Source organism: Xyrauchen texanus, chromosome 39 (genome assembly GCF_025860055.1).
Source record: "Xyrauchen texanus isolate HMW12.3.18 chromosome 39, RBS_HiC_50CHRs, whole genome shotgun sequence".
In the NCBI taxonomy this organism is placed as follows: Eukaryota; Metazoa; Chordata; class Actinopteri; order Cypriniformes; family Catostomidae; genus Xyrauchen; species Xyrauchen texanus.
Genome location: NC_068314.1, coordinates 13,309,275 through 13,321,295, shown reverse-complemented (window position 1 = coordinate 13,321,295; position 12,021 = coordinate 13,309,275). Strand labels below are relative to the sequence as shown.

Sequence of the window (12,021 nt, the reverse complement as noted above, 5' to 3'; positions counted from 1 at the left end):
TCAAAAATGAGTTCAAAGTATGTGAACAAGTTGAAATGTAGGTATATTATTTATTAGAAAATAAGTTCAGCTTTGTGTAGCTTAATGAAACACAAACAGAATTAAAAACGGCAGATGTTCCCTATTAACAATATTTGGTCCAAGTCCAAATACAATGTGATATGATGCACTGATATTAAAATTATCTATGATAAAGTGTGAGGCTACCTCAGACATCCAGAGTTATCATCCTTGGGGAGGTCTTTGGTTATAGTGGAAAAATCACAGCTGTTGTGGTCTGCGTCGACGCAACGGACAGTTAAAGTTTTTTGAAGAGGTGCGCGTTAGGCTACACCATAACCACTGTAGCTATGCGTAGCAGACCTGGAACTGTGTCATAGCCATGCTTTTACTTAAAAATAATTGCACACCTTAGATTAGAACATCTGTTAATAAGTCATAATCAAGCATTCAACAGACCTATGGTATAAGTTAGAATAAAGAATGCAGAGTGAGAGCAAGTAGTATAGCTGCGTTGGAAGTCACTTGCCAGAGTAAACTAGATATTTTTCAACTGTATAAATCAATATCATTTTTGTCAGACAAATCTGTTAACATTTCTGATAACATTTGTATAATGAATAATATTAGAAAGTTTAATTCACTATTTACTGTTTCCCTGCATGTTTGTGTGTGACAGGAGCTGGCAGATGAAAGGCTTGTGGAACTACAGATGCTGGTGCAGTGTGCAAGTCAAGTGGAGGCAGAAATTCATGTCATTCTCAAACAGCTGCAGGACTTGCAGAGTAGCATGTACAAGACCAATCTGCAGAAAGAGGAGGTAACCCACAATCGCATTGATAGAGCAAGGACTCTAATTAATTACTTCTTTAAATTCTGTTCTATTCTGTGAATTCATAGGGCATTTAGGCTTACGTAGTTTAACATGCAGTGTTAAAAACTACTGTAATGTAATATTTAATACAGGTCCAGAGCTTAGCAGCTATGAATGAAGCCCTGCAGAAAGAACTAAGGAGCCTGAGCACTGAGGAGGCCCAGCTGAAGAGAGCACTATCCATGAAACAAGACAAAGAGTCTAAACAACAAATCCGTCGACTGAAGAAGAAAGAGGTGAAAGATCAACAGGTCAAAAATATTTATGGGTAAGGGAAGCATAAACTATAACCTTCAAGTTTTTTATCTTTGTTTATTAGTTTGTTAATTTATAAAATCATTTTTGTTTTGGTATGTAACTGCATTGTTGAAATGCTTACAGCAGGGTACCTGCGAGTCCTTAATGTACTTAAAGTCTTAAATACATTAAATTACAAGAAACCTTAAATTTCGTTTGCTCAGCAAACAAAATTTAAGACTTGTAATTTTAAAGTCAAAATCCTCTCTCTGTTGTGCATCCATCATTTTGTTTAGTGTGAGTGCACACAGGGAAGCGCATTTTTACTGAATTTACGATGCTACGCATGTATAAACCTTCATAAATCCTTTAATCAGAAATGCAAATTACTTTATTTTGCATATCGTGTATATATATAGTGAGTGTATTATATAGTGTATTATATAGTGAGCGATGTGCTAACACTATTGCTCCTGCTTCTAATCGACAAAGCTGTCAATGTTGCAATTTGCAAGCACGTGAGGTTGGAGCGGTCTTTTGATGCCTTTTTTAAACATGGCACTTCCTTATTTTACATTACCTTTGACCGTAATTATAGAGCTAACAGAACTACTCAGCTGCAGTGTTACACCTATTTCTCTCATCTCCATCTCTCTAGATATGATATATACAGGTATTCTGTTGTGGCCAAAAAATTATTAACCAACCATTATCACTGCGTAAGAGACACTCTGACTCACAGTCTTTTAAAATAATTTATTCTTGCAAGAAGGACCCAGTCATTACACAGGAGTTAATCTGTGCCATGTGTGAGACGCTGAAGGTGAGGGCTGACTTGTTTTTTTTTTATACTCTTTTATCCAAGGTCTCTTAACAGAAGCAGAGGCATTCCCTTGCAATGACTTTCACTGATCAATGAGTATCAAAATTTCTACAACAATTCCCCGCTTTTTATCATTCAGATTACTCAATCACAATAATAAACAATAAGACAAATTTTATGTCATATCATCACACTTACACTCTTCATCTCTGATTTTCGCATAAATGATCGCTCTCTTAAACATTTGTTAAATAACATTTGGAAAGTTTTTTTTTTTTTTGTGGGGATAGTCCCTTAAGTATTAAGTAAAGCAAGCAAGTAAAGACTTTATCTGAATCTGGGCTAAATGTGTAAACACTGTTACTGCACTTCTGACAAAAAATCAGACCCTCAGTCACCTCAGTATAAACAAGAAATAGTGTACAGATTAAGTAGGACAAACACATCAATTTAACATTTTGGTTATGTCATCAGGCTATAAAAATACAAAGAATAAAAGTAGAATCAAATCCCTCATTTCAAACCCTCTCCTTGTACGTCATCTCATAACACGGATGACCGCTGCTTATAACCCTCTTTACATATCAAAACATTCTCAGAAAGGAAAGACATACCTCATTTTAACACATTTCACAGTAGCTCTCGCTACTCGTATCATCTTATTTGTGTTCATCATCCTCTGGATATACTGTCATTTTTACCATTTGAACCGACATCCCTGCTTTAACCAGTCTCTGTACTGAGCTGGAAACACATGTTATAATACATGGTAAACATAACAATATCAACAGTCCTATCAATGCAATTGGTAACACCATTTGAACCAGCCAATACCCCCATCCTCCCCAGAGATTCATAAACCAAATAAACCATGTACTCTCAACATGTTCTGGCTCCTGTACGGCTTTTCTCATGTGTTCAATTATATTCGTGATGTTGTCACTGTAATCTGGAATATTGAAACAACAAGACATTCCCAACATGTTGCAAACTCCCCATTTCTCTACAGTTAACATATCAAGAACCAACCTGTTTTGAATGACCACATCTCTTAACTGTTTTCATTTCATAATTTATCATTGTCAAAGCATTTTTTGTGCTATTAGCTATTGCTAATACTGTCCATGCTAGCCCATTTATCTTATTAATTGTTACCGTTGTACCCACCCCTAAGAAAAATGACCAGCTTTGGTAAAACCCCAGGCAAAATTTCAAAAAAAATTTTTCCCCCTTGTAGTCGTAGTAGTACACTTTCACCTCGCCCCACTTGCATGGATCTCTGCAGACATAGAAAGGTGTATACTCTTCGCTGCGTCCCTCGAAGTTCGGACGGTTCTTTTGAAACAGGTTGCAGTTGAAAGTCACATTTGTTCCTTCCTGAATCGTGATGATTTCTCCTTCCAGGCCACGCGTTGGCTCCACGAACATAAATGCGCTTCTCTTGACACGTCGGATGGTATTGTTTGGCGCAGTTGTCTCAGAAGGTACGAGAGGGCATGGCTGATGATAGCCTATAGTGTCGTGATCCAGTCATGACAAAACTATTCTCAGCCTGCGCTCCAGCTGGATCAACTTTTTTTTTTTTTTTTAAATAATTTATATATTTTATATTCAAACTGAAAACATGATGTGATTAACACTCAAGTCATTCAAGTCTTCGTGTCTCAAGTCAAGTCAAGTCCGAGTCTTTAACTTCCAAGTCCGAGTCAAGTCTCAAGTATTTTATTTTTTGTCAAGTCAAGTCACAAGTCATAAAAATAGCGACTTCGAGTCCAAGTCACAAGTCCCCATGTCTGCAGCCAGCTGCCTTCCACAGGTTTTTCTCCTTGCCTGTGGAAAAAGTTTGCATGCTCTGTAAACAAGAAATGTTGAGGTTATTGTCAGATATCAAAGCACACGTAGTCTCTTTTGTCTCCATCGCTGCCTCGGCCTTCGCTGCCGCATCTGCTCGTGCGTTTCCTGTTGAGACTGAACTGTTATCGTTAGTGTGCGCTGCGCATTTGCAAATCGCGACCTTGTCTGGTAAAAGAATGGCCTCCAAAAGCTCAGACACAAGAGATGCATTTAATATTGGACGACCATCTGACTTCAAACATGTTCTGTGCTTTCATAGAGCACCAAAATCGTGTGTTACCCCAAAGGCATAACACAAATCTGTGTAAATTGTCACACATTTGTCTGCCATAAGTTTACATGCTTCTGTTAAAGCAACCTGTTCAGCTGCCTGAGCTGAATAATTTGATGGCAGGTTGCCAAATGTCCCGACTTCAAATTCAGTGGTTATCGCGTAACCAACCTTATTCTTTCCTGTTTGTGGATATTTGGAAGCCGACCCATCCACAAAGAGGATATTGTCACAATTGTCTTATGGCGTGTCTAATAGATCTGGACGCGGTGTGCACACCTGTGGCATGTCCAATAAAATTGTGTGGTTCCTCAGCCATAGGCTGTAGATAAATGTGTCATTCTCTGTTCTTGCAAAATCATGGAGACTGCGTGTGGAACCATCAAAGTTAAATCAGATGTAGCGAATCAGCTCTATATTCTTCCACCATTAGGTAGCGAATCAGCTCTATGAAATATTAATAATCAATCATAACTTGTTATAATCAATTATGAATATTTGGATCAGTTAATCGGGTTAACTTGATGTAGCTACATTAACATTACAACCAAATACTCGGTTCATCCCGTGAACACTCAATATTGGTTATTAATTAATTAATTAATAGAAAGGTACATTTCCGGGGCAAGGGAAATGTCTTTCTTACTAAGTATTAAGAGCAAGTAGTCAAAATCTATGATTAGTGACTTTAGATATGAGCTTGAGACACAGACAACTTTACATGTGACATGAACAAGACTTTATTAACTAGACTAAACATTTAAACTACTCTAACATACATATACATACATTCATACAGTTTACCAAGGGAAAGAGGGCTGAAGCAGAATACAGGAAGGCAAGAAGTTATAGCATTGTTTGAAGTTCAGCAGATCAACAGCCTGAGCAAACCATCATATTAGTTCTGACACGCCCTTTTTAGAAAGGGGTTAAGGATACTTAATGTATCAAATAATGAGACTAAGTTTGATACTTGCATGTCCCATTTGAATTAAACTGTCCTGATGCAATTTGTTGAGGCTCCAGTTGATCTTTGATGATGTTGTCTTGATGAGAGAGAACCAGTGAGAGTCAGAGGATCTTGGTGAATGGGCAGTCGAGGCCGTAGCCTGGCACATGCTTGGGAGTCCTTGGGGCCTTTAGTTTGGCATCATTCAGCGAGAGAGTGAGAGAGCACAAGGCTCAGAGAGCAAGAGAGGCTAAGAGCAGCGAAGAGGATAAGAGTTGGTAAGATAAGAGCTAAGAGAGGAAGTGGGCGCAGCAATTTTATACCCTCGGAAAACAGGTCCCACCTCTCATTGGCTCGACCAATGAGAAGGGTTTGGGTTCCAGGCGGGAATTTGGTTTATTGCTCTTTGTTGTAAAATTGCCCATTGCATGTGCAAGAAAGAAAATAGGAAATATACTTTTAATACTAATATGTTGTTGTTATCGACATATCATGTACACAGTCATTTCCATCTTCAAAATACCAAGTTATAGAGACCAAATATGCCACACATATGATTTTGGTTAACCATAGTATGCAAAGTCTGAAACATTAACCCATTAGTTTGCAAGAAAACATAGATCAAGCACATTTAAGGGAAAATGTGAGATGGCACACTAGATATATGTCAATATTTATCACATGGATATATAGAATATATATATAGGATTAACAGGGTTCATTTCTCTTTCTCAGTAAGAGAATGAAGGGAGGGTCAGCACTTCTCTGAACATTCCTTTGGAGGTCGTAAAGGCCTCCATTACTCTGGGCAGGAGAATGATTCCTTTGTTCCGATCACGGCTCATTTGCATGTTTCTGGCTGGGTTTATGACGGTAAGAGATTTTGGGCTGAATGACTCAAAAGATGGCAAAACATAACGTAATATCATTCTACGAAGATCTTATATTCGAATTTAGCTAGGCCAAATCGTAAGGTTTAATTTGATACCAAGAAAAGTATATTTAGTACACTTAGAAAGGGAATATACACTGAGGCTATTAAATATGAGGCCTCAGAGTTTAAAACACACACTGAAACAGTTCTAACGAGTTTGATATACCTCAGAAATACACAACATACAGGGATTACACGTATTTCATTAGCAATATGCAGTTCTGTGTTTAACTGGAAAACACACACACACACACACATTTTTACGTTCAAAGTTTCCCCTTCCTGTCCACATGATAAGCACGTGGTGAGCATGCGGATGTCACATGCGGTTCTCTGTCAATAGTTCATTGTCTCTTTGTCAATACATTTATTGTGCTTGTGGAGGCTGGTTGGCGCTATTTCAGTAATTAGGGGGGTTTTTAACAGTAAGTTCTTGTTTGTTCGGGAATCTGTTAAGGCACTGATCCTCCGCCATACCTTACAGTCCCCCTTTTTCGCCAGGTGGTGTCCCTGTTGGAGACATCATCGGACGACAATCATCACAATGGCGGATGGCAGGTGAATCATGAGGGTTTTGTAGCAGGTGGTTGTTCCACGGTGGGTGATGTAGACAGTAGCCACATCCAGGTCTCTGCAGCAGGTGCAGAGGCAGCAGGTGCAGAGGCAGCAGGTGCCTTGACAGTGTGTCACCTGTCATTATGAAGTCAGTTCTTTTGAGGCAGGTGCTTGTTTGTGGCTGCAGGGAGTGGTTATGGGCATTGTGTAGTGTGGAGAGAGTTTCAGACTGACCTAGTACTGGTAGCAAAAGGGCAGCAGGTGGCCGTTCAGCCCTTGGTTCGGCACCCAGTCACCAGGTGTCTGAAGTCTGCAGTGTTACTCTGCTCTGGCAGCAGTGCTGACTTGAGCTTGCCTGAGTGGTGTTGGGCAAGAGTCAGAGGTTTGTTCTTCCCAGTACTCCTCAGGGGAGTTCTGTTCCAGGAGCTCTTTTGCTAGTGCTATCAGCTCTTGTAACTCAGTAACAGGTGTTTCTAGCTGTCTTTGTGCAGCCTCTGTTTGGCACCTGTTTGAAAGGTGTACAGGAGGATGTTGTTGTAGACTGCTGTGGGACGTCCTGTGGTGTTTGCTGGGTGAGGCCTTGTGTTTGTTAAAGGCCTTCTGTGTCAGGTCACGCAGTTGTTGGATAGGCATTGTGTGGGGGCAGGCCATAATGCCTAAATGGTGACTTACCATAGGATGGAGGTTTCGGAGGAAAAGGCTCTTGAAGCTGGTGTCCTCCTCCATCCCAGGTTTGTTGCGAGCTCGAGTAAGCTCGTCTGAGTCTGTGGTAGTAAACATAGGGAGTTTCATGCCGACCCTGTTTGGTGTCTAGGGCAGCGATCAGTCCATTGTTAGACTCTGAGAATTCCCTTATGATGGCTTGTTTCAGCTGCTGGTAGTTAGACTGGATGTTTTCTGGCTGTCGAGCCAGAAAGCGTCGCAACTCTGGGCTGGACGTGATCCAGATCAGATGGAGTCTATCTTGATGGTTCACACTCATCAAAGACTGCAGGTGAAAGTCAATGTCTCGCAGGTAAGCGTGGACGTCGTGGTCTCCTGCAAGCTCTGGTGTAAATGCAGGGATATGTCTGGCCATTCGGTTGAGGTCTTTGAGTGTCGCTACACGTGTCGTTTCAAGATTCGTCTGAATCAATCCTTTTCCTTCCGCGGCTGCAGAAGCTTTAAGGAAACTGTCCGATGACGTGTTAAGCAGAGGGGTTTGTCTCCCCTTTGTAAATCTGTGCTTGGCTGGGGAGGTTTCTCTGCTGATTGCAAGTGGGGGAGTGAGATGTCTCTCCTGCTGTGGTTCCTTTTGCAGCAGGTAAGAGTGTCTCAGTTCTCGTTGGACCATGTCAAGTTCATCTTTGGTGTTGTCCAGCTGCTGAGTCAGCACTTTAACTTCAGCTCTGGACACATTCAGTTGACCTTCACAGGCCATGATTCTGGCATCTTTGTCCGAGAGTTCAGAATTTGCAGTTTTTAACAGTGAATCTTTGTGAAAAAGTACCTTTTCCAGGTGCTCTCTGGCTGTCTTTTCCAACTGCTCTTGTTGTTTAGCAGCTGTCAGAGCCGTTTGAAGTCTGTGGATTACCTCCTGTGACTCCCTTCTGCCAGGGTCCTTGTGTCTGTCCTGAGCCCCCATCTCTAGCTGGTCTATGCGGTTTTTAGCATGTGTCAGCTCCGTTTGGGACTCAGTGATCTGGCGTTGGAGGTTGTTTACCTCCTGTTTCAAACCTGTGAGGTTGTGGGCCAGGACGATAAACTCAGTCAGTTATTTGTGCTCGTACCTCTGGTTTGAGTCGTCTGTCATTAGTTCTTTTCCCTCGTTTTCCAGTTGCTTTTTGTTCTGTTGCTGAAGGTCGTCAGCAGCCATGGATAAAAGGGTGTTCCTCAAAACACCTAGCCAGTCCTTTTGGCCTGCCATCTGGGCAGTTAGGCTGAGCATCTGCAACATTTTGGCACACTTCTGGTGAGAGTGAGGGCAAGAGACTAATGCAAGATCAGACAGAATTTGGAGCTAAAGGCAAAGTGAGACAGCAAGGTGTATAATGTACAGCTAGGTTTTGCTAGGTGTGGTTAACAATTGAAATGTGTTCCTGATTATTACTATCTTAGCTGCAAATAGCAGGATGCTCAGATTTGTGTGGATCTGAGTGGCTTTGCTAAAAGAGCGTAAGCCTAGATTTAATAAATGACTTAAGATGTTTCTTTGGGTCAAATTATTGATCAGCACTTACTGATAGCATACAACAGGCTTGATCTTTGAACACATGAAGAGGAGAAAGAGGAAGAAAAGAGCTTTCCTATTAGATTGTGTCTATTAGTGGTGCTCAAAATTATGCCATAGAAATCGTCTAGATTACTAGTGTAGCTGGCTCATAAAATTTAAGCAACTTGTTGCAAATAAACACAAAATCGAGAAGAAAAGTATGTCTAGTTACTTTTGCAGTTTTATGGGGAAATAAACTACACTAGACCAAGAGGGTTAAATGGGAAAATGAATAGCTGACTTCTATTATTAGTAAAAATAATAAAAAGACTTGAAGTGATTAAAATAGCAGAATAACCTTGTATTGGGAATAATCAATAGCACTTATGATCAACAATTAGATTTGCTTTGGGCATCATTCTATAGTTGGTCACAGCTGTTGCGTGTTCAAGACCACACAATGTGTTTGTCCCTCTATAAAGTTTAGTCAACGTGCCATTGAAAGTTCCCAATAACTATAAAAATTATTTTCTATCTAAACAGTTTACATGTAATTAAGTTTTTAGATTTAATTAACAAAGTAACTGCAAATTTAGCTGAACAGCGTTCAGTAAGGGATGCACCTGAAAGGTGCAGGTGAAGTTAGATGAGAAGAATTAAAGTTAAGGAAAGAGAAAGTGAGAATTCAGAAACCAGAAATGGGGTTAAAGGAAAATGGTTTAGATCACTTCACTCTGCATGCACACAAGCTGTAGATAAAGGCTTCATGTAAATTATGCTAGCAGCTAACTGTTGAAGCTATTAGTTAGCTTAGCCTAAGCTAAGGGGCTGCTAAGTTGGGTTAGCTTAGCCATCTAGGCTGGTTTGTTTACAGAATGGCGTCGGAAGGAAACACATGCGCTATCTGGAGTGAGCACTTCCTGTGACAAGTCGTTGTCATGGGAACCAATGCCCTTCAGAGTTTCAGTGAGTGAAACACAGTTCTGATCACCAGGAAGCTAAGCCTTTTAGATGCACAGATAAAGTTTAGATGAAGGACATCAATCTAACTATAATTTGTAAGGCCTTTATACTGTGAAAAGGGAGCATCACCCAAATCTACATTTATATAACACTGTACTAAGATTTCTTCCTCAGAAACAGGTTAAGCAATCAATTCTGGTACAGTTTACATGCCGCTGAGCTGAGATTCCTTCATCAAAACAGACTTACACTTTAATACTGAAATTAGGGTTTCTTCACTAAAATCATATTACTCGTACACTGATACCTTTTGAAAATATGCTTAAATGTGTTAAGACTCTTTCAATTACAGTAGAGATGTCAATTCAAGCCATCACCTTATCCGCATCCAAACAAGCCAGCAACTAGTGAAGCAAATGCCGTTTCGCATGTCATGTCCTATTCTGACCGGAATTATTCAATGCACACTTTTAGGTTGACAGTGGTTCAAGCTCATAAACTTTGTTTAATCATGCCCGCACATTCTCCACCATTATGTAGCGAATCAGCTCTATATTCTTCCACCATTAGGTAGCGAATCAGCTCTATGAAATATTAATAATCAATCATAACTTGTTATAATCAATTATGAATATTTGGATCAGTTAATCGGGTTAACTTGATGTAGCTACATTAACATTACAACCAAATACTCGGTTCATCCCGTGAACACTCAATATTGGTTATTAATTAATTAATTAATAGAAAGGTACATTTCGGGGCAAGGGAAATGTCTTTCTTACTAAGTATTAAGAGCAAGTAGTCAAAATCTATGATTAGTGACTTTAGATATGAGCTTGAGACACAGACAACTTTACATGTGACATGAACAAGACTTTATTAACTAGACTAAACATTTAAACTACTCTAACATACATATACATACATTCATACAGTTTACCAAGGGAAAGAGGGCTGAAGCAGAATACAGGAAGGCAAGAAGTTATAGCATTGTTTGAAGTTCAGCAGATCAACAGCCTGAGCAAACCATCATATTAGTTCTGACACGCCCTTTTTAGAAAGGGGTTAAGGATACTTAATGTATCAAATAATGAGACTAAGTTTGATACTTGCATGTCCCATTTGAATTAAACTGTCCTGATGCAATTTGTTGAGGCTCCAGTTGATCTTTGATGATGTTGTCTTGATGAGAGAGAACCAGTGAGAGTCAGAGGATCTTGGTGAATGGGCAGTCGAGGCCGTAGCCTGGCACATGCTTGGGAGTCCTTGGGGCCTTTAGTTTGGCATCATTCAGCGAGAGAGTGAGAGAGCACAAGGCTCAGAGAGCAAGAGAGGCTAAGAGCAGCGAAGAGGATAAGAGTTGGTAAGATAAGAGCTAAGAGAGGAAGTGGGCGCAGCAATTTTATACCCTCGGAAAACAGGTCCCACCTCTCATTGGCTCGACCAATGAGAAGGGTTTGGGTTCCAGGCGGGAATTTGGTTTATTGCTCTTTGTTGTAAAATTGCCCATTGCATGTGCAAGAAAGAAAATAGGAAATATACTTTTAATACTAATATGTTGTTGTTATCGACATATCATGTACACAGTCATTTCCATCTTCAAAATACCAAGTTATAGAGACCAAATATGCCACACATATGATTTTGGTTAACCATAGTATGCAAAGTCTGAAACATTAACCCATTAGTTTGCAAGAAAACATAGATCAAGCACATTTAAGGGAAAATGTGAGATGGCACACTAGATATATGTCAATATTTATCACATGGATATATAGAATATATATATAGGATTAACAGGGTTCATTTCTCTTTCTCAGTAAGAGAATGAAGGGAGGGTCAGCACTTCTCTGAACATTCCTTTGGAGGTCGTAAAGGCCTCCATTACTCTGGGCAGGAGAATGATTCCTTTGTTCCGTCACGGCTCATTTGCATGTTTCTGGCTGGGTTTATGACGGTAAGAGATTTTGGGCTGAATGACTCAAAAGATGGCAAAACATAACGTAATATCATTCTACTGAAGATCTTATATTCGAATTTAGCTAGGCCAAATCGTAAGGTTTAATTTGATACCAAGAAAAGTATATTTAGTACACTTAGAAAGGGAATATACACTGAGGCTATTAAATATGAGGCCTCAGAGTTTAAAACACACAACGAAACAGTTCTAACGAGTTTGATATACCTCAGAAATACACAACATACAGGGATTACACGTATTTCATTAGCAATATGCAGTTCTGTGTTTAACTGGAAAACACACACACACACACATTTTTACGTTCAAAGTTTCCCCCTTCCTGTCCACATGATAAGCACGTGGTGAGCATGCGGATGTCACATGCGGTTCTCTGTCAATAGTTCATTGTC

General features: G+C 39.9%; 1 protein-coding gene across 2 annotated transcripts in view; it reads left to right on the top strand.

The window, feature by feature from the left end:
• The window catches only part of nuf2 (UF2 component of NDC80 kinetochore complex), a 39,908-nt gene that overhangs the window by 11,486 nt on the left and 16,401 nt on the right, over window positions 1-12,021 (top strand). For both annotated transcript variants that reach the window (XM_052110986.1, XM_052110987.1), the window contains exons 11-12: window positions 680-820; window positions 967-1,142. In XM_052110986.1, coding sequence (XP_051966946.1) covers window positions 680-820; window positions 967-1,142 — 317 coding nt within the window. The remainder of the gene's footprint in view (window positions 1-679; window positions 821-966; window positions 1,143-12,021) is intronic.